The 24,096-nt window shown below is 37.9% G+C and overlaps 1 protein-coding gene across 1 annotated transcript in view; it reads left to right on the forward strand.

Moving 5' to 3' along the window:
• The first annotated feature begins 1,376 nt into the window (after positions 1–1,376).
• LAMA1 (laminin subunit alpha 1) overlaps positions 1,377–24,096 on the forward strand; it is a 95,470-nt gene continuing 72,750 nt past the window's right edge. The window contains exons 1-3 of the mRNA XM_029283793.1: positions 1,377–1,419; positions 19,190–19,360; positions 19,934–20,046. Of these exons, the coding sequence (XP_029139626.1) occupies positions 1,377–1,419; positions 19,190–19,360; positions 19,934–20,046 (327 nt within the window). The remainder of the gene's footprint in view (positions 1,420–19,189; positions 19,361–19,933; positions 20,047–24,096) is intronic.

Genomic DNA, 24,096 nt, shown 5'->3' on the forward strand with positions numbered 1-24,096 from the left:
ACATAATAGCTTTCTATGATTCCTGTCAAAATGTTTTCTTGGGTGGTAAAAAGAAAACTGAAATAAGCATTCTTCTGTATCTCTGCTTTTTAAAACTAGCCATGTCTATTTCCCTTATTTCTTTTTTCTGTCCTTCTGAATCATGCTAAAAAGCCTTGCTTGAAAAGCTGATTTCATTCATTCTGACTAGTTCCTCTGTAACTATGTATACATGCTGATTCTCTGCATGATTATTTGAAATTAAGCCACGGACTCCATAAGACATGATCACCTACCAAAGTAATCAAAATAGATCTAGGGATGTGAGAATGAAATAACAAATCATCCTACTGATTCGTGACTAGCTACATAACAAGAACTAGATGGGAATTTTCAAATTTCTTTGCCACATTTATTTATACAACAAAGGGTGAATTTTTTTGGAAGCCCTGAAGACATTTTTAGCTGAATACCTTTCTTGAGAGTATCATGGAACAGGTTTGATTGTATTAGGGCATTGCACGCTGAAACAACTAGAAACAAGTTCAGGTTCTCTCCCCCCATACCATCAATCTGCTAAACAACTAATTCCCTATAAGCCCTACCCCAAAAATAAGCCCTAGTTTTGAGGTGAAGCACAAGCCTAAAAATCAAGCTAGGGCAGGTGGAGCTTGCTATTGTAGTCAGGCCTCCCATGGATCAACACTTGCCTCGCCAGCCCATTTCTTCTGCGGCTGAAGGAACAGCTTCATTCTGCAGCTGAGAATGGAGCTCCGGCCTGCATTTCGCAGTCAGAGGCCTTTCCAAAAGGCCTGTGCAGCTGAGAACCAAGCTATGAATTTAATCCGTAGCTCAGTTCTCGGCTGCAGTGGCCTTCCTTATTGACTTTGCTTGTCAGAAGGTCACAAAAGGTAATCACATGACCTTGGGACACAGCAACAGTCATAAGTATGAAATAGTTGTCAAGCATTTGAAATTTGATCACATGATCATGGGGAGGCTGCAAAGGTCTTAATTGTGAAAAATGGCCATAAGTCACTTTTTTCATTGCCGTTGTAACTTTGAACGGTCACTAAATGAACTGTTGTAAGTTGAGAACTGCCTGTAATGCCTTATCCTATGTGACAGGGTATGGGGCTAATGGGCAGGGCAGGGTGGGTCTTGCAAAACTCTGTTCATGTTTCACTATCATGATTAGAAGGATTCTACGGGCCACAAAAGAGCAACAGGTTTTCTATCCATTTTAGACAAGAAAAAAGACAGAAGTGAGCAAACTTTCCTCAGCTAAGTATTGTTTGAATAGCTGTATGAATATTGTATGAAGCAGAAGGAATTATTAGAAAGGTCCCACTTTTAGAAATTAACTTTACATTGGGCAATATTGGGCTCCAGTGACCATGGATATTTCTCTGGAAACTGGCTGGCATCTTCAGAGGCAAGGTAATGAACCCCAGCCCAGCCTAACAGATATTGGCTCTGAAAGCTGACACCAGCATCTTGCTGGAGCAAGATGTTGAATGGAGAAGGAAGGAATCCTTGACATTCCCAAGAGATTAAAAGGTTAAAACAGCATCTTGACCTGAGCCTGGAAACAAATTCCAGTATTCATGTAATAAATAGTTGCAATACATTCCAAACACCTAGTTAGAATCAGCATCCTGGCAGTATTTTCATCTTTCCAAAGGTTTTTTTTTTTTTTAGAAAACTACCTCCCAATAGAATGCTTTAGATATTAAGAGATAGCCATGGAATGTCATACCAGCTGAAGCTCTTTACAGATACCATCTTTGCATTTAAAAGAACAGCAGGGTCAGAGAGCAAATCCCAAATATGAAACTAATGTTTTATGAGTAGCACATACAATTCTATTCCAGCCAGCCTTAAGTCAGATGGTCCATTACTGTATTTACACATTTTCTAGATTGAGCATCAGTTTGTTCTGTTACATGTTATTCTTTATAAGTAATAATTTAACTAGATCTTTTTCACATCTCCCACCTCTTAATAACCTTTTTACACTGAGCTTTCAGGGGTTAAATACTGATAAGAGATTTTAAATGTAAATTATAGCTTTTGGATTTTATACAATTAGCTTAAATTGTTTTAATACGTTACATTAATTTATGCTGTTGGACAATTAGACCTCTCACTACTAATTATGCAGCGTACACATTAGCCAAAGTTCATTTCAAGTAGCTTATTTTAAAGCATAAATATTAAAATGTAAAAAATGTAAAAAATTATAAATAGTAAAATGTAAAATATTGTGAATTAAAAATAAAGTTATAAAACTAATGTCCTTAAAAACAAATAAGTAATGCCATAAGACACTAGTCTTAAATTACTTCCTAAATATACACTGATTATTACACTGTATATAGTTCAGATATTGATTATATAGAAGACCATGAATATCAACTAGCAGTCCATGAGCACCAACTAGCAGTCAGAAGACATGATGAAAACTCCTTAATTTCACAATATATAGACAGACTTAACTATAGTTTTAACTGGGAAACTGTAAGCATCCTAGAGACCAACCCAAGTCCAAAAACACTAGAGAATTCCTGGAAGCCTGGTACTCAGACAAATTGGCCATCAATGGACTTGTAGACATACACACATCTACATACTACTTAAAAAAACCAATCAAAAAAACAAAAATGGAACTAAAAGACCAAAACACTTCACCAGCAATCAACACCCAGATAAGCAGAGATTAACACCAAGATTAACATTATACCATAATCAAGAAGCAAACAATACCCCAATCAGGAAACTTCCAAACAAGCTAACAGTAAACAACAGCCCAAAGAACCACCAAGACCACTCCCACCAACATTGATGAGGCAAGCCACTAGAATATAAAATGAGAGTATAATTCCACTCCCTACTAGCATTGATGATGTTACCTAGTTTAGTAATGAAACCTCTGCAATAAAACAATCAATAAAGGAAAATATTTGTAGCTCAGGTTTGAAATGTTTGGATCCTTGGTACTCTCTGAGCTTGGTTGTTTTCTTGCAGATGTTTAATTACCCAAACAATGTAACATCGTCAAAGCTTGTAGGGAGTGTTTATTCTCAGTTCTTCTGGTGGCTTGCCCTTTCAGTGTTGGTAGGGGTGGTCTTAGAGGTTCTTTCATTGGACTGTTTATTGTTGGCTTGTTCAGCAGTTCGTTGATTAGGATATTGTTTACTTGATTGTTGGTCTGATGTTAATTTTGAAGTTAGTCTATGCTCATCTGGGTGCTGATTGTTGGTTGGAGGTGTTTTGGTCTTTTTCCCCCGCTTTTGGCTTGTTGATCATGAAAACAACCAAGCTCAGACAGCAGCAAGGACCTCACACTGACTATTATAAAATTGTAAATTCTTTGGCAATGAGTTAAAGACATTATAATGGCTAACAATTAATTATCAGGAACACCCACAGTAAACTGAAATTTCATCAAAACATCTGCTATGACATCATAAAACAAACTCCATCCTGATGTTTGTTCTTGTAAAATAACACTGTAAGTACAAAAGAGCCTGACTTTGTGTCATGATCTCACAAGGTTTCAATGTATCTCATCATGCATATATAACTAATACTATTTATATAATGTGAAAGAGATTTTAGTAAGACTGGATTAGCAAGACCTCTTAAGTATTGATGCACCTCAAGTTTGGTGCTAGTTGAGATGCCTATTGGCTTGAGGATATTTACTTACAGTGAGGATAATTACCCACAGTGTTTTCAGTAATTCTTGTGTTATGATTAAACTTTAGGTTTCAAAGAATTTTAAGCAAATGGGATGTTTAAGTCTAGGAAACTGTAGAGATTGTTAGTGAATACTCACGGACTGCAATACCCAACATATATATATAGGAATAGCATTTTAATTGAAAGTTGATTTTCATTACTTCAACCCCAGAAGAAGAATCCATTAATTAAGGAGGTTTATCAGAGGAATAGAGCAGCTGTGCAGAAGATCAAGGATGGAAGAATATTTTCCTGGTAACTGAACAACTATAGTTGAGTCAGCAACAGCAACACAAATGAACCTGAAAAGTTCTTCTCTTGTCTAAACACAGTCTTTGATGATAAAGGCTAGATAGGAAGCTTATCTTTTGAGATACCTAATTAGGTTGTGATTCCACATATTTCTCATTCTCAGCATCCTGCCTCTAATCAACAGCTCTTGTTTACACAGAAACACAATCTTCATAAATTAGTAAATGCCTCTTATCCAAATATCAGTTTATGCTGAAAACATTTGCAAGTCTTTTCTTTTAATCAACACAGCAACATGCCAGGTTGCCAAATATTATCATAAACTTCATAACTCAATTCATTTGGGGCTTGGTCTCTTTATTGCCCTGCACTTCACAATTTGCTCAGTGCAGGCCTATTTATAAAGCTTATGAAGTGACTGCCAAAAATGATAGTCTTAAATTAAATTCCTATCCTTTCTCTAAAACATTTAGTGTGGTTTGTTCTTTGTTCTAGTTCCTTAGCTTGAGTGGTGACAATGGGATATAGAGTGGTGACAATGGGATATAGAGGAGTACAATGAAATGTTACAAGTGTGTGTGTGTGGGGGGGTTGGTGTCTGTTTTTAGCATGAAACATTTTCTTGTCTTTTCAGTACAACAAATATGCATCTGTGAAAAAGTAAAAAAAGAAAAAGTACTGTAGTTTGGAAAACCAAGTGACACACTTATAATTCCCAATAAGTAACTCCAATGACATTGCTTCAGTCGGATGCCATGTCAAAAGGGTGGCAGAGTATTCAGAAGAGATAAGAGGTAACCATGAACTTATCCAACAAATGATGCTTTGATCTCCTTGATTTGGCAGCCACTGAAATGGAATTAAAATTTTTAAGAGGGCTTTGCAACTTTCCTAAATAAATTCTAGATTGTTTGCACTAACATGGCTTTCAAAATTTCTTCAGGCATAACCTTAAGTGAAGCATGTGGCAATGATCTAAGTAGAGAGTTATGAAGGCTTTGGTGAGCCAGTCGCCCTCCCTCAAGTTCCACCTTTAGCAATGAAAGAAGACACCCTTTAGACACTTATGCCCTGAATGTCAGGAAGAAGCAAAGTGGCTTCAAAACACAATACTGTATTCCAATTGTAGACCTGGTATTTCAAGGAAGCTATATACATCAATATATATGTCTAGTATGGATTAATATATAGGTTTTAATCAACCACTAACATTAGGTTTGTGTGTGTTGTGTCTTGTTCCTAAAATAATGCATGTAAACTTCTTTGATCTCTTGGAATGCAAAATATAATCCTCCTAGGACAATTCTTGACATTATTATCACTTTTGACTTTAACGAGATGGAATCTAAACACTTCAAAGAGTTTTTCACTTCTCCACGGATTTCAGTGACTATCTTCACTATTTCCTAATTGTGACATTGCTCAATTTTTAGTGAGGACATAGTACAGTTGCTGCAAATGACATTCTGGCATATCACCATGATTGGCTCTAACTTGAGAGCTTCAGTGTCTGGCTAGCAGACATTGCTGATAGGGCCAATATCAAGATGCTCTTTCTTTCTTCACTTCCCTTCCTTATTCTTAGATTCTGGAATGGCCTTTGGTGATGTGGTAGTATAAGATAGGGAAAACATGCAAAAGTATCGTGCAAAACTCTTTCAAATCCCTTAACAACAGCTCCACTATGAGTCACATGAGCAGGAATTTAAGAGTTTTACAGTGTACGAGCAGCAGCAGTCTGAAATGCTAGAAATGCCCTGAAGCTGTGTTGCTCAACCTTGATGACCTTAAGATACGTGGACTTCAACTCCAGAATTCAGCATGCCAGCTTGAAAATTCTGAGGGTTCAGGTCCACTCATCTTAAAGTTGCTAAGGTTGAGAAATACTGCTTTAAATTGCTGCTTTACAAAATGTACAACAATTTTTCTGGAAATAGTTTTCTCTGCTGACTCAGCCTGATCCAGTTCATTTTCAAACTCAGTCTTTCTTTTGCCAACATGTCCCTTTTCATTAAATGCGGTCTCTCTTTACATGATTTAGTTCCCACATTACTTTTGTTTGGATAGAAAACAAAATAGAGAAAGCATGCAGAAAATGGCTTTTCTAACCCGTTTGCCAGCAATGGCCGTAGGATATGCCTATTTATTTTTTGTTTTGAGTAATAAAGCAACAGATTGAATCTCTTCCTTGTAGTTTCTCTGGGTATGTCCAAGCAATACGGGAGGCAGAAGGAGAGAACGGGCAGAGGCAGCAACATTTGAGCCACTGCCTTTTCCAGAGAGATCCATTTTTATGGAATATTTTTTTTCTGTGCTGCGCCTGTACTGATCACCCATTTTGTAACACGATCTTATTTATTTGCCTAATTCTACCTGCACATCAAATTTGGTTTGGTTCTGTTCTGTTTTACGAAACAGTAGATATATCCTGCTGATGGGAAGTCAGACCGGTAGAGATGGGCAGAGTACTCTTTTTATAATTTCTTTCCAACCTTTTATTGGCTTGGAAACAGTCGAAAGGCAAAAAATGCCCTTGACTTGAACTTGACTCCTGGGGTGTGCACAGTCACATCCATGTCATTTTCTTGGCAACAGCGTGAAAGTGCCTTGCATGGCTGTTTTCAGGGATGTTTCTTCTCCATCAAGCCTATACCCCAGGAATTTCCTGGAGGTTCTGCCCCATCTAATTCCTAACCCTTTTATCTCTCTGAGCCCGAAGGGTTTACCAGGTCTTACGATCTTGTAAAGTAATGTAGCGCATAGAAATGCATAAGATCAATTTGTGTGTGTGTCTAGTGTTTTTTTTAAAAATTAAGTATAAGATTTGATTGTGCTCCAAATATATGCAAATAGTCATGTTTTCTTTTCTAACTTTTTTGCCTTTTGTTCTTTGCTCCCCATCTGGCTTTGTGTCACCACAGAGAAGATTCTTCCCACTGACATGCTGTTTCTGGAAATATGTTGACTTTTTCTGCTGCGGATGTTTTGCTTTCTTCCTTCGTGCCAGAACTGAAACATAAGCTGCTGGAATGAGTAAAGGAGCAGCTTTCTGACATGTACTAACTCCAAATAATATACTTAATTATACTGTAGAGTGTTTTGTTCCATACATAAAAATGGAATGCTCTTATATTTTTGGGGTTTGTTATACTGATTCTTGACTACTTTTGTCTATATATTGTTACTTCATAGTTTGCAAAATGTATTTGTTCAAAAGTTATTAGTGATGACTTGGTACTAAGTCTCCTTTTATGTAGCATGGTTTCCTTCTGTTCATTTTCATGTATGTACTAGGAAATATATAACCTTTCTTTAGAATGAGTATTACCAAGATGTATACAAGAAAACAATGGTAAGAACAATAGAAACAATAGGATCAAAATCAGTCTGAACCCAATAGTTAGGGCTTTAATATGAGGCACAGTAGCATTTTAATATGAGGCACAGTAGTTGATTTAACAGTTGTTTACAGAATCCAATTTTCTAAATTCACCCAACACTCTGAATCCACTTTTACAGCACTGCATGCTAAAATATTATAGGCTTATTTGTTATTGGCAAAATTATTGCAATTTATAGCTGCATTTTCACAGTATTTTCCTTTTTAACAAATTATAATCACACGCACGCTCACACAATGACATTGGATTATTTTCGTCTAAAGGAAAGTGAGCAAAAAGTTTCAAAAGAAAATGATTAATTGGAGATAATGACATAATCAATCTTTTAAAACTCTGCTGCATCCCTATATTTACAATCACTTCAGTTCTCGGGCAATAGAAAACACCATCTGGACAAGTTAACGCCGGACTCCCCTCTGTATCATTGGATATCCCAAGCTGGGACATTTTATATAGAAAACGAGCCACGTTCTTTCTTTTCAAAGATGCATGCTATGACCTTTGAAGCTGAGCGAAGTGCTTGCCTCGAAGCTAAATCAGCTGCCTTTACTCTAGAAATTGTTCCGGTTTCCTGGGGAAGCGGCTTAAAACCGTTCTGAACGACTCAGGAATGTTTCCCTCCCGCACCATGAAATACCCCCCCATCCCCATTTTCAGGGTCTTTCGCCACCACAGCTACTGCCGGAGCGAACCACCCGCAAGGGTGGCGATGTGACGGTTGGGAAATAGCATCGTCCCTGGGCGGGATCTCGGGTACCCAGCAGATTGTCCCTGACATCTTTGAATGGAGACTCAAATATTTCCACTTCGGGGTTCCCACGGGACACCGGGATTACACCCTCGAGCGCCCAAGCCCTAGGGAAGAACCCCATGCTTGTGGGAATGGTTTCTGCCGGACCTGCGGCTTTGCCAGGGCTGGAAGGCTCACGTACTGCAGAGGGCGGCAGAGATAAGGACGGGTGACAAGAAGGGGCGGGCGCGGCGGAGTCGGACTGCTGCTTTCGCGGCAGAGTAGAAAGCGGCAACAAAAGGCATCTCCGGCTCCGGAGCCTTCCCGCCCGTCCACCTGTGGAGCCGCTTCGCGCTGCTCCAGTCAAGCCAAACCGCGCAGAAATGGGCGGCCGCGCCTGCTCGTGGCAGCTGGTGCTGCTCCCGGCTCTGCTGCTGTTGCTCCTCGGCGGCGCCGAGGGCCAGCTTCGAGGTGAGCGCTCAATTCCACTGAGGCGCGGGCAATCCCAAGGGATTTAACCCGGGCCTTGGTCGCCGTTGCCCAGAGTGGCGGCGGTCGAGCCCTTGCCCGTGAACTAATCCTTGTCGAAAGCACGTGAGGATGGGTCCGGGAGTCCCTCCCTCCGTTCCCCCCGGCCGTTGCATTGGATACCCGCATTCCTGGTTCCCCAGCCTCGAGGCGCGCGTGCAGTCCGGAGCAGTGCGGAGCTTCGGGGAGGGGAGCTCAGGGCGCCCGTTTCAGCCGGGCTCGATGCTCCGGCGGCGGAGAAACACCTTCGATTTCTTCGCCTGCTGCTCAGCCCGGGCGGGGAGGGTGGGAAGAGCTCCCGGAGTTCGTGCTCCGCCGGTAACACGTGCTAAAAAGTTAAAGATTTCGGTCTCCACCGAAGGGGGAGAGGAGGAGACACAAAGGCAGCGTTAAGATGCCGAAAGGGGCTGGAGGGTGCGTTGATTTCTCACGGGTTTTCTTGAATCCAGGAAAAGACCCTCCTTTTGCCCTGAGAGCAGCGCTGCTACCCCTCGCCTCGATTCGCTTTTCCCCCCACCGGGGTGGCTTTTCCAGTTCCCACCCGCCCCTCTCTTCTTGCCAGGCGTCCTGTTTGCAATTTACAACTCCCCTTCCACTCCTCTCCTTTTTTCTACTCTCCTCCGCCGTTTCATCTTCTTGCGAAACAGGGTGTTTATTTTTTCGCCTTTTGCCGGTTGAGTTGAAGCGCCCGCCCATTTGCTTTAAAGCGGGTTTATGTATCCTTCGTTTTGTGTTCAGTTGGATAAATGTATATGTTTTTTTTTAAAAAAAAGTTTAGAAATGTTAACGTTCCTCGGGGCTTGAGTGGAATTTCCCTCATTGCCTCCCAACAAAAATAAATAGCCAGACTGACAGTATTCCCCTTCCATCCTATATAGATGCCCTTTTCTTTGTAGGTTGGCTGAAGTCAGACATGAGAACTATTAGGGCAGTGGTTTTCAACCTTTTTAATGCCGCGACCCCAACCGGTCGTAAGTTGAGGACTAAACTGGTCATAAGTCAAGGACTAAACCGGTCGTAAGTCGAGGACTACCCAACCGGTTGTAAGTCGAGGACTTTCCCTGTCCGGGAGCGCCACGCATGCGTGGTTCTGCCCCCTGTGCCGGCTGAGGCGTAGCTGGCAAGCGGCAGAGACGGAGCAGGCCGACCACCAGCTGGCCCAGCTCAAGGGAGGTAAGGCACCTGCCGGAAAAGGGGGAAAAATGGTGGACAAAAAAAATGGCAGACAAAAAAAAATGGCGGACAGCCTTGCTTGGCGACCCCCATGAAATGGTCGATCGATCCCAAATGGGGTCCTGACCCACAGGTTGAGAACCACTGTATTAGGGGGTTCTAGAGCCATTGAAACTCTGAAGACTGCTGGTTCTCTTTCCCCTCTTCTCTCCCCCCCCCCCGAGTTTCTCTTTAGCAAAATGGAATTTGGGACTTCATAGGCTATGAAGGGGATACTGCATCCTGGGGCTAGTCAGACCCATGAACCACTACAAGGGGGAGCGCTGGATTTCATGAAGCTACTTTTGTGCAACTGACACAAGTGTGTAATCAGCTATTCAGAACAGATAATGGTGATGGCATACAATACTTTGGGTTTTGATGAATGGGAGAAACAAAGCTTTGGAATATACATTGTACCACGAAGACTAGAAATAAAAAAAACGCCATTCTTGTAGAGCCGCTGTAGGTGGAAAAATATATTCTAAGCAGATTGTAAATTGTCTAAAGATTACAGCTGGATCTCTGAATCGGGCGAGGGATGGGAAAGAGAATAAAACTATTAAGATGGAAAACACATGTTGTTTTATAAACATATTTATTAATGCCAAAAACTGTTTTTAAACATTCTTTGGTAGAAGAAATCATGTCTTAATTCAGTCTCTCTGGGAGGCAAACAACAGCATAATCATATACATTTCTATTTAGAAGTCAAACAACATAAGAATAATGTATAATCAGGAATTACTTTAAGGTTTAGAGAGATTGAAACAGGTTTAGCGAACAGTAATAACAGATGATCAAGGAGTTAGAAACTAAGCCAGTGAGTCTTAAACCACTTCACTCAGTGTACCCCTTTCTTGGTTTCAATGTCATTACCGCCCTTCTCAAAGACTTTGTAAAGGCAGTATTAGTCTCTTTTTACTTCACAATTTATTTGTTTATCAACATATAAAATACAAACAAAAAGGATGGGATAAATAATGGGAAAGTAAATAGGGAAGAGGAAAAAATGAAGGGGAAAGAAAAAGAAAAGCATAGACTTCCAACTCTTTTTACCACAGTAGAGTAAGATAACATACAATCTCAACTTTTTACTTTTACATAGTAATATATACTAGCCATTTCTATAACAACACACCTACCTAATCAGCAAAACCCAAAATCAAAGTTTCATTTTGTTTATTGACTTTAAGAATCTTCTTTATTAAGATATGAATCCTATTCCAATACTTCTTTGCTTTGTCGCAGGTCCAGCATAGATGATAAAAAGTTCCTTTGTGTTTACATTTCCAGCATACATTTGAAGTACTTTTAGGCAGTGACAGTCTCAAACTGGATCCTTAACTCACAAGCAATTACAAATAGCTCCATTACATCCAGGAGGTGCCCAAATTATTTCTCTTCCCCCAATCCTGGTAATTAACCCCAGTTTAAGAAAACTGAATTAAGCCTTATGAAGAGACATGGAAGAACTGGATAAGTTTTAACAGTTAATGGCAGCTATTAAAGCAAGTGACTGACTTCTTTCGGTGGATATGTTCAAGTAGAGCAGACATGTCAAACACGCGACATCACGTGACATTGTGTGACGTATCGGAGGTTTTTCCCCATTGCCGGCAATGGGGGTGGGCGCAATTTCGTCGTGAGTCATCCGGTCCGTGGGCCGGCAGTTTGACACCCCTGAAGTAGAGGGACAGCTATCCTTCTGGGTTGCTTTAACTTGGATTCCTAAATGATGAAAAAGGTTAGATGGCCTAAATAGTCCTGCCTTCTGTTCCTATGGTTGATTCTGTGTCCATTGATAATACCAGGGTTTCTCAACCTTAGCGATTTTAAGATGTGTGGGCTTCAATTCCCAGAATTACTCAGTCAGCTTGCTTGCTGGGGAATTCTGGAAATTGAAGTTCACACATCATGAGGTTGCTAAGATTGAGAAACCCTGACATAGACAATTATTTCCTTAAACGAGAATCACCATTTCCAGAAGGTCACTGCAGATCACTATGGGATTTTTTGTTAGGAGTAAACCATTTCTGTGAGCTATTAAGTATACAATAATGATCTCTGAAATAACCAATGGACCATTTTTGCCAGTGACAAATTATCCCAGGAGGAGTATAAAGTTTTGTTTGAATTTTAGATAAGTGGACTGATTGCTACATATTATTAGTTTATTGCAAAGTAAAGACTAGCAGGCTTCCTGTTGCTTTTTAGATGTGCTAGATTACAATCCCCAGTGTTATAGAAGGATAATTAGAATCTGGTACATTTGGAGGGGCTGGAGAAGACTACAGTGGAAGTATGAATCCCAAGGAATCTTTAGTAGTTGTGTGTCTTGGACTAGAACACTGGTATATGGATACCACCTTTCTCTAATCTCTCCTTTGCTGGAAGTGTTGGTATTCCACATACCAGAATTTATTATTTAAGAATTGTGTAAGTTTTACTCATAGCATATCTGGAGAGAACAGCTGGTGGACATGTGAATGTGAGGTGTATTTACTATGTGTATCAGAGAAACTGTACAAAAAGTGGTTTTTGCCTAAATCTTATTGTGATTATATGCATGATAATCCAGATTTCATTACCTATTTGCTGTTACAGAAACTTTCTATATATTCAAAGAAATGCACTTATCTGACAAAAACTCACTGTTAGAGATAGGTAGATGGATGTGATCATTTCAATCATGAGGAATCACTGCATTGACATTTCATGGTAGAAAAGTAATTTTAAATATAATTTTGATGTAGCTACATTAGCTGCTTACATAATAGATACTATCTAGATCAGTGGTGGCGAACCTATGGCACGGGTGCCAGAGGCGGCACTCAGAGCCCTCTCTGTGGGCACGCGCGCCGTCGCCCCAGTCCTAGGCCTTCAGCTGGGTTTTATAAAACCTTTTTGCTTTAGGCCTCCGCCACCGTGTACACACAAAAAAAAGGTTCAATCAATCAGTCAATTTCAACTTCTCGCGGGAAAAAAAAAGATCTTGCAAAGTTGGAATTGATTGATTGAACTTTTTAGTCCCACCCAGTCTGCTGTTATCACCGCGGCCACAACCACCCAATGGGCCACGCCCGCCTGGCACCCAACGATGCATAAGTGGGTTTTGGGTTGCAGTTTGGGCACTTGGTCTCTAAAAGGTTCGCCATCACTGATCTAGATTCTACTTTATTACATTTAATACTGTCTTATAACAGGCAGTGATGAAAAAAGCAAAATGCTAAAAAAGAACTTATGTTGCTTGGTATGTTTTATTTACTTATGACTTTTCTTTCTGCTAGATGCTGCAAAACAATACTTTTCTTTAATTACAAATTTATTACCTGCTTTTCATTACAATATTGGAAATGCTGTGCCCAATCCATCAATTTTTACATTTTTAAGTGCTTTTTATTTTTTCACCAAATTTTCTGTAATTCCTTTCCACAGAATATGTGCAAAAATGGAATAACTCTACAGTATCTTTTAGTTAATTCTGTTTGAATTACTTGCTCAGCAGATTGTGAACAATTTATTCCTCTCAACACATTAAAGAAATGACTTGTTAATAGCTCAGTGGTATTATAAGCATTTTACAGTGTTGTGTAAGAGTAACTCTTTATGATTTACTTCTGAGATAATAAGATCTTGGACAAAAGACTATGAAGCAGAAATGGTAGTATTCTATAGATTTTTTAAATTATCTTAAAGGGCAATGTATTCATTTCTGCCAGTTTGGTATGAGCAGTTGGAATTGTCCCTGCATTAAAAATATATGTATCATCCTATGAGGAGAGATCTTTGTATTACCATCTAAACAGTATCAAGAAATAAAAAGGGACATAAAATGCTTTGTTCTTTTAATACTGGCTGGGTTAACCCATCAGTAAGCCATGTTTTAAGCTATGGTTTGCTGAAATTCCATAATACCTGTTCATACAGTAATATTACATGAAGCATGGTATTTACATGCTATACAAATCACATTATAGTATGAGGGGCTTTGTACTTTATTGTCAATATTTAAAGCACTTGCAGTTACAATATTTGGGGGCTGTTAACTCCATCCAAAAGTTTGTTTTGAGTTGTAAATTAATAATGAAATCACTGGAATGTAAATAAATTATGATTCTAGAATTAACTCAATACTTCTTGGGTTTTTCTAAAAGTTAAGATTTTCTTAATTATTTTTTAGTAATATGTAGATCTGTATAATGACAAATCTGATTTGGGGCCTAATCTAGGGTGACCCAGAGCTTTAGAAATGGACTAATCCAGTGATGGCGAACCTTTTAGAGACCGAGTGCCCAAACTGCAACCCAAAACCCACTTATGCATCGTCGGGTGCCGGGTGGGTGTGGCCCACTGGGTGGGTGTGGCCCATTGGGTGGACATGGCTGTGGTGGTAATGGCAGACTGGGTAGGACTAAAAAGTTCAATCAATCAATTCCAACTTTGCAAGATCTTTTTTTTTCCCACGAGAAGTTGAAATTGACTGATTGATTGACCTTTTTTTTTTGCACATGGCGGCGGAGGCCTAAAGCGAAAAGGTTTTATAAAACCCAGCTGAAGGCCTAGGACTGGGGCGACGGTGCGCGTGCCCACAGAGAGGGCTCTGAGTGCCGCCTCTGGCACCCGTGCCATAGGTTCGCCACCACTGGACTAATCTGATCTGAGTCACACTGATTATAATCCAGACCCACGGATGCCTGGGCCTGAAGCAAAAAATGAAATTCTATTCCCTCAGAGTCTAGAATTTGAAAATCAATTTTTATTTTTCATCAGAATATGATAAAATTATTTTAAAACATGATTACTTTTCCTGAGTGCAGTGAAGATGACTGATGAGTCAGAACTGTAATGGAGAATTTTATTGACTTTTCTACAAATAAATACGTCTCTAGGTCAGATCAGCAATAGCTGATAAAATATCATCACACAGCTGCCCAGATAAAAGTGGATAAAAGGCACAGGAAATCCTTCTTAGTCCCCAGTTTTTATTAAAGCTTCCTCCCCCACCCAAATATTGTGATTGGCATCTCCAAGGCAAACAAGAATTTCTTTTGAGAAAGGAACTGACTCAAATGCTCACCTTTCTGTATTCCTTCCATTTCCTCTTTGTGCTATTACTAAGGCTTCCCATGCCCAGAATGGAGCAGGTAAAGACCCAAAATTAAAATATCTTGACCTGTGTATTTTGCCCTGAATGGATGAATAACCCTACTTCTCTTTCTAATTAATTGCATACTAATCTGATGGACATGCATTGTATGCAGAATAAGTTAAATTTATTACAGGTAGTTCTCGACTTAACAGTTCGTTTAGTGACTGTTCAAAGTTACAATGGCAATGAACAAAGTGACTTATGGTGGTTTTTCACATGACCATTGCAGCATCCCCACAGTCATGTGATCAAAATTCAGACGCTTGGCAACTGACTCATATTTATGATGGTTGCATGTCCCAGATTCATGTGATCACCTTTTGCGACCTATTACTAACTTAAGAACAACAGTGATTTTACTTAACAACTGTGGCAAAAGAAAGGTTGTAAAATGGGGCAAAACTCACTTAACAACTTTCTCGCTTAGCAACAGAAATTGTGGGTCAATTGCAGTTGTATATTGAGGACTACCTATATTTACAACTCCAGCTAGAATAATGTAGCATTTGTGCTTCTCACAAAGTAACTATGCATAACTTATAAAAATCTTGTGAAGCTGTTTTGAATAGGATAAAGATTAGGATTAGTAAACCATAAATACTTTTGCCTATGTCAGAAAATGTTGTCTTTTGTGGGCCAAAAAATTATCAGCATGTACTGATTAATGGTATTTATAGGACTTAAACAGAAGGAAGGATTCTTTTGAAAGTTCCTTTTCTTTGTTGTTTAACAAGGGCTCAACAGCTGCTGTCCTTGGGACACTCCTTGCTGATACCTCCAGACAGGACAACGAAATACTATGTAGGTTAGAGAAACATGCTATATTATGAGGTTACTCAATTATTATTTTTTACAAATAGAATTTCAAAAATTCTTTAATGGTAAATTATACTGCAACGTTTATAAAATTCTCATGTTGCCTCTGGAAATAGCAGTTTGGTGTTAGTGACAATTATTTTGAAGATGTAAGCTTATTCACGTTCTATTTTTTAATATTAGTTTTTTGGGGAAAATGTAAAAAAATTGCAACAAATTTTTGAGACCAAACTTTATTATAAAGCATTTTACTTAACCAATTTATTTCAGCTTTTGTTAATATTATGTTTTAATAATTTAGTAATAAACACTTCTGTTTTTTTCCAGAATGCTACTAAACGACAGTTGTGCCTTTAGAAATGAGTTTAGTCTCTGAAGATGAATTATTTTGATAAGTTTATTACTTTGTAAGTGTCACCAAAGGGGACTCTTAGTAAATATTACCCTGAAATAAAAATCTTGTTTTTCTTCAGTATATTTACCATAAACAGTAGCTGTCCCAATCTTTTTAGGATTTCTATGTATACATCACTTTTTATCTTCTGAAAGGAAACTTTCTTTTTTACTGTCAGCAGGGTACGATGGTGCCAAACTGATAAGAAATATTATCTGTGAAGTTTGTATAGTCAATACCTTGAAAGAGTTTAGAAGATTGTGAACTTTAATGAAATCACTTAGACTCTGAAATATTCAAGCAGCAAAGTTAGATGGTTTTATTACTTCCTCTTGGAATTAATGGCTTCAAAATGTCCAAAGTATTGCAAAATGCTTTACAAGACAGGGATACATTCTTCATTTGCAGAGAGAACAAAAATAATGTAATCATTTCTCTTTAGTTCAAACATCTTCAAATTCATTTGTTATCTACATTCAGACACACATATGCACACACACAAACCCCCCCCCACACACAGACAGATAGCTGAGAATATGTGGCAGAAAAAACATCACATTGTGTTAGTAGTACTATATATAAAAAATGTAATTGACTAAAGTAGAATATTGTAATCTACAGCATTGTTTAATAATTAATTCTCATATTTAAGATTTCATGCAGCTATTATGCATTGACAGTTGCATTTATTTTTTTGGGGTATATAACTTCTTTTGGGGACTTTCTTTGTACAAGTTGTAACAAATGTATCCTTTGGCAGTTTTCCAAAAAATATTAATCTGTATTTGTATCTTTTTTCAAAATTAAAAACAGAAAAGTATATTTGTTATCTCCTTGTAAAAAAATATATATATAAGGATTTAATTATTAATAAGATATCTTATATATATATAGATGATATTTGATACTGAGAAGGAAAATACATTTATAATTTTTGAATAAGCTATACTTTAATTGGTTGTATATTTTTTCCCTATAGAAGTCAAGTAGTAAGCAAAGTTGTAGCATTAAATAATGTAGAATAGCTATTTTGTGGCTGGACAATGTGTATTTTATTATTTATTACTAGATTCAGGAGAATGTGAAGGTTTGAAAGTAGAACACCTTTGGAAGTGGGGCAGGTAACAAATGCTCAGTTAACACACTCCCTCAAAGGAGGCCCAATAGAGTGGTAAGACTGAAAACATTTATTTATTTATTTAGTGTATGACATTAGCCAGGAGACTACAGTGTTAGTACTGCTTAAGAGTGCTAGTATGTCCGGTTCAAGCTCCCACGCTATCCATAGTGCATCACAGGGGATGAACTAGTGCTGCTTTCAGAAGAGTTAACAGCATTCTGCAGTTAACAGCATTCTGGAGCTTTTCTCTCTATGAATATTGGGCATTTGGGCAGGTCCGGCACCGGTTGGGGTGGTGCGTCCACATAAAGCGCTGTTATTTTTCCTACCAAAGTGGTACCTATTTATCTGTATGTAGTTTATATGTAATATGGTTTTGAACTGTTAGGTTGGCAGAGGCTGAGGCAAGTGTTGGGAATTACTCCACCATGCAGTGATAGGACTCGAACCACTGGAGCACAGACCTTCTCTAGCATTTGAAAGGCAATACTTACAGTAAATGAGTAGACAGAATGTAACAGCTTGCCCTTGTTAAATAAGAGAGAAAGACTGTTAAATAATAAATCTTCCCACTGAAAAATGTATCGCTTTTTTATTCAAATGTCATTCATACTTAGAGAAATATTCTGCTTCCTTAACCCATCCATTGAAATTTCCATGCTAACATTCTATTGTTAAGTAAAGAATACCCAGAATATTTGTTCTGAAATAAAATATACACATACCAGTGAATTCTTGAATACCATGGTATTCAAAATCCGTACTTCTTTCTCTCAGCAAAAGTGGATAAGCTTTTAAAAATTCAGTACTGTCACTATAAATGTCAGATGAACTTTTCCAAGTATAAAGGAGAAGATTGCAAAATGAAATTTAAATGCTAAAATGGAAAATGTATCAATGATTGCAGTCAGTTTTGTAACTAATAATATGTTTGAGTACTGTGTATAAATTGAATTATTCCTCAAAAATATTTAATATGGTGTATTCAGGCACAATGAATTATGCTTTTTGATGTAGAATTATGTATGTATGTTAAAATCACACCTTCAGTGAGATTTATTTTCACATACTATATTTAAAAATGATTTTTATGTTCCAAGGTGAAATAATCTTCTATATCCTTCTATCATTTTTTCAAAAAAACTGTGACAACGTATCTGGCTGTTAAAAGAAAGAATGCACAGTTGGGTAAAAAAGCACAAAATAAATATCACATTGTTGTGGTAGGAAAAGTTTTTGAAAGGACCCCAATTCTTCACATTTTGCTAAACTAGTACTGCCTCACTTGTTTATTTTCCTAAGCACAGATTAGCATTGTTATCTCATTTGTGCTTTTTCAACTAGCAAGATTTAAAGAAAAAAAAGAAGGCTCAGGAAATTGGGAGACCCAAATTATAAATTTATTTGCAGTTTCCTGCGGAACAGCCTTATTAGTCTGTTGCAATAAAAATACTATACAGGTAGCCCGCAACCTATGACCACAATTGAGCCCCAATTTTCCGTTGTTAAGCAAGATAGTTGTTAAGTCTGTTTTGCTCCATTTTATGACCATTCTTGCTCGGTTGTTAAATGCATTACTGCAATTGTTTAGTTAGTAACATGATTGTTACTAGTGAATTTGACTTCCCCATTGAGTTTGTAGAAGATCAGAAAAGGTGATCACATGACCCGGGACACTGCAACCGTCATAAACATAAGGTTGCAAAAGGTGATTATATGACAATGGAGATGCTGCAATGTTTGTAAGTGTGAAAAATAATCATAAGTCACTTTTTTCAGTGCCGTTATAATTTCAGTCACTTGAGGATTTGATAACGACTGCCATAAAATGTAACAAAGGTTCACATCTGATCTCTTTCAGGTTTATTTCCTGCCATTCTAAACCTCGCTAGTAATGCTCATATCAGCACTAATGCTACATGTGGAGAAAAAGGCCCTGAAATGTTTTGTAAACTTGTGGAGCACGTTCCAGGTCGACCCCTACGCAACGCACAGTGTCGAATTTGTGATTACAATAGTGCAAATTCCAAAGGCAAGTTTATTACATTATACTTTTTCTAGAAATTTTGTGAATCATTGTCAATCCCATCAAGTAGACGAGACCAGGAAGGCAATTCCACAGGAAGGCTAAAATAATTTTTATTGAGATTGGTTAGAATAGTAGAATTTTAGTAGAAGTTTGCAAGTCTGATTATACTGAATGATTCGTAGTATATTGTTCTTATACTTGGCTGAATTAAAGGTGTTCAGCTGCTTCTAAAATGTTATCTGAATTTTTGTTCTGAATTTTTGCCCAAGTAACTACCTGCATATTTCCATCAAGGTCCTCTTTCTTATTCTCTACTACACCCACAACTAGTCACGTAGAGCAGACAACTAGTAAGGCCATATCATGTAAAGGCTCAGTTTAGATTAAAATGGGATTCTGAGTTGTATTTAATCTTAGGTTTGTGGTCTGGTCTTTGTACAGCAAAGTTTAGATTGATTGAACTGATTTATTTTCTTTTCTAACTTGTATATTTTAATATATGTGAATGGTTGTAGTATGGCAATAATACATTAAAAGAAACTTGGAAAATGTGATTGTAATTTGTGTTTATTTTAGAACAACATCCTATATCAAATGCTATAGATGGTACTAATAACTGGTGGCAAAGTCCTAGCATTCAGAATGGAAGAGAATATCATTGGGTAACAATAACTCTAGACCTAAGACAGGTAAGTCAGGTGGTTTTCATTCCTAAATGACTCTTTGAATTTTTTTTATTATTGCTTTTTAATGTTCAGTAATGGAAATTCGCAATTTATTTCATGTTTATTAGAAGCTTAAGGCAACCTACATGAAGGTTATCTCCATAACATTTAATAATAATAATAACAACAATAACACTAATAATAACAATAACCACCACAACAATAATAATAAAGTTGGAAGGGACCTTGGAGGTTTTCTACAGGTAACTCCTATTGATATAGGAGTTACAAGTTCACTTAACCCTTGTTCAAAGTTATGCGATGAGGGGCCCTAGTGCTTATGAGCAAGTCCCGAAATTATGAATGTTGCCGCACCACAGCAGTCGTTCACCCTTATGAGCCACCGCAGTGGCACTGCAGCATTAACTCTGGTTATTCCCTCCCTCCCCACCCCTCCCCAGGTCTTCCTAGGCACCAGGCCTTCAATACTCACCCTGCGAAGATCGAGATCCTTTGCTTTCTTGGTGTCGGAGGCCTTTTCCAGGCCACTGCTGCCCGGATCTGAGGCTGGAGGATGCTTCCATAGATGTCCGGTAGCCCGTTTCCAGACAGCAGTGGCCTGGAAAAGGCTTCTGGTGTCCATATCGAGCCATGGGGAGCTGCAGAAGCATCTCCCAGTCTCAGATCTGGGTGGCAATGGCCTGGAAAAGGCCTCCGGAGCCCAGATCGGGCCACGGGGGCCCACAGAAGCATCCCCTGGCCTCAGATCCGGGTGGCAGCAGGAACCACGGCAGAGAGGAGGCAGATCTTTTCCATGTGAGTCTGGCGTGGCAAGAAGGGAGGGGAAAGCATGAGGTATCTTAGTGGATCGGTGAGGCCTTGGGGGCCTGTTCCATCACTAGGTCTTCCATGGCCTTCCCCACCCTGAGATACCTCATGTTCACTTAACAACCTGCGTGGTTTTAACGAGTGATGAAGTAATCTTGTTCAAGATATGAGATTCACTCTACGAATTTTCAAGATACGAGTGGAATGGGCAGGCTCCATTACACTTGTAACTCGAGGACTACCTGTATTCCAACCCCCTGCTCAGGCAGGAAACCCTATACCATTTCAGACAAATGGTTGTCCAGTGTCTTCTTAAAAACTTCCAGTGTTGGAGCATTTCTGTGAAGTAGATTGGATTAAGATAAAGAAATGCCCATAGCAACTCAATGCATATATGGTCCAGTTGAATCTTGCATTTAAAATTTTTCTGTTCATGGTACATAACAACACACTGTGCTAGCAAATGTCAGATTTGCTCTAAACTATTGCAGTATAAATTAGCCGACACTCAGTTGATTCACCCTATATATCAACAATATATATGACATATCACTTAAATTTTCATCCTTTCTTCATAAGCCTTTGATTACTAGAATTCAGCAAGAAGGGTTGAACTTTCTCTAGATCAGGGGTGTCAAACTCGCAACGTCATGTATAGTGACGTATCATGACTTTTTTTCCATTGCTGGCAATAGGGTGGGCGCGGTTTCGCCCTGACGCATCCGGCGTGTGGGCCGGCAGTTTGACACCCCTGCTCTAGATTGAGTGCGATATTTGATCTTAAATAGTGTGCTAAGAAACATTCAAAAAGGCAATGCCTGGGGTGAGGACAAAGATGAAATGAAGGTAATTTCATTTGTATTTAACAACTTACAGAAAACATAGTTGTTTTTGCTTACTGTTATATTAAAAAATGCAGTTTGGTTAGTGCAGCTTAGCTATATCTTATGCACTAACTGAAGAAACTTAAATGAGTCGCAAAATTTATAGACATACATACATACTTAATATTTGCTAAAATGGGATGATTATCTTTTGAAAAAGGATTAAAGGATTATTTTGAAATTATATATCAAATTCCGTCATGAGATAAAAAATCTATTTCTTTGGAAAGCTTTAAAGATGAAAGCATATTCAGAAAAGCAATTTATGTCTCAATACTGAGCCATTATTTGTAAAAAAAAATCACTTTTCTATGAAAAGTTAAGTGATAACTTAAAATAAGAAACAGCTGTTGACCTAGCTAGTTATATAAATATGGAAGTAGTACTGATTGAGTAATTTTCAGTTAATATATATTTTATCAGCTTTGAACTAGCCTTTCATTATATGGCATTTGATTTAAAATTACATTTGTAAGAGACAAAATTAACATTTGCCCATCTGTAGTTCAATGCTAAACATATTATTCAGACTTTAATTAACTTTTTAAAAAGAAGCATCATATCATTTATATGTATAAAGTCTTTCCAAATGAGTATTGCATCTTTCTTCTTAAGGCATTCCAGTATTTATTAAATTGATTTTATACCTTTCACCATGAAATGTCTCTTTTTCCTTATTTCTTTCTGCTTTACAGCATTTTATTTTTTTAAAAAAATTACACACCGATATACATTTGTTTTCAATAAGAAAGCATTTGGCTTAATAAAGATTGCTTGGGATCTGTGAATGATTACTTCTCAGTTATTAATTTTAACATGGAGAAATTGCTGAATGTGTTCCAAGTTCTTCAGCTGTTTGAATTGCCTCAAGGGGAATATATATTAATTTCTAAAACTAATCTTGAATTATTAACCATTTTCCAAGTAGATAGACATTAAAACATACATTAATATTATATTAGTTTTGGTGGGTTAATTTATATACAGTAAGCAAAATATAGTTTGATAGTAAATCTGCCCATTATAAAACACAAGATGATGATAATCAGCCCTCTTTTGTGGAAGACAATAGACTGCCAAGAATGGACAGAAAAGAGGGAGAGATGTTTAATTATCATGTAGGTTTAGAATTTGCTTTTGAAACAAAATGACATATCAAAATTCGTTTGTTATGGCTTCCTTTTTTTTGCCCTGATAAAAGTTACTTAGCAGAAGTTCTTCAATTTTTGTGATGTTACCTACTTAACAGTAGTTTTGCCTTTTGGGTAAAGTCTGACAATTTATGAAATGCTAACTTACGATTTGTTAGGGTGATCCTTGGATTCGTATTATATTCTCCCAGCAGTATCTCCTGGAAGGAGTATCAACATAGGCAAGATGGTTGTCACAGCTTGCAGTTGCCCTGGTTAATGTCACACAAATGTACAAAGGGGTGGAGTTTCAATCATAATGCCATGACTGGACTATTTTCAGTTAATTATGATTAAGATAAACCATAGTTCTTAATCAGTTGTGTACAAATTGTTTTGGGCAGTTTGTTGCACATGGTCTATGAGACCAGGTTGGTAGCTATGAGAACAGGACAAAGAAAAGGTTGCAGGTAAAATCTCTTTTGAGTCAGTCTTTAACTTTCATAACTTTATGTACTTGTTGTTTCTTGGCTGTAGTAATGGAATGATTTCTAATTGCCTTATTTGGGTATCTCTGCATTTTTTTTAGTTTCCAGTCCAGACTATATTTTCCTTATATTTTCTGGTGGACTTTGTTAAGAGTTTATTTTTCTTTTCTTTAGCTACAGATAATGTCTTTAATAGTATATCACATCCTCTCCTCCAAGAATTTCCATCATTCCCTTCCCATTTCATATTGCCAAGTAACATACATGAGAAAACAGAACAAATAAAAGAATAACAAAGTGAAAAGGAGAAAGACCTGGAGGCCAGCAAGAGCATATTAATGGATTTTTTTGTGCCTTGGTAGTTGTGCAGTTGTTCACGTGGCTGTGAAGGGAGAATAATAGAGCAACTGTTGATGGGAAATGCAACAAAAGGTTTCTTTGCATTCACTGCCTCCATTTATTTCCTACAGCCTAACTAGTCATGCATTATTTATCATTAGAACATTATGGTTTGAGGCAACCCTGCAAACTTTAGTAAATGAATTGTTAGCTAACTTTATACAAATGACTGCAATGTTTCCTTAAAGGGGAAAACTTTTTTATTGCTGAAATTAAAATTAATTGATTCAAGGAGAATTGGGTGCTGAACAGAAGTTTCTTTATAGTAAGAAATAATCTGTCTACAAAAGTGTTAGACCTAGACTTACTAGAGGTTTTCAAACAGAGGCTGACCTGTTGATTATG

Source organism: Protobothrops mucrosquamatus, unplaced genomic scaffold, assembly GCF_001527695.2.
Source record: "Protobothrops mucrosquamatus isolate PMUCROS unplaced genomic scaffold, P.Mucros_1.0 scaffold233, whole genome shotgun sequence".
NCBI classification, from domain to species: domain Eukaryota; kingdom Metazoa; phylum Chordata; class Lepidosauria; order Squamata; family Viperidae; genus Protobothrops; species Protobothrops mucrosquamatus.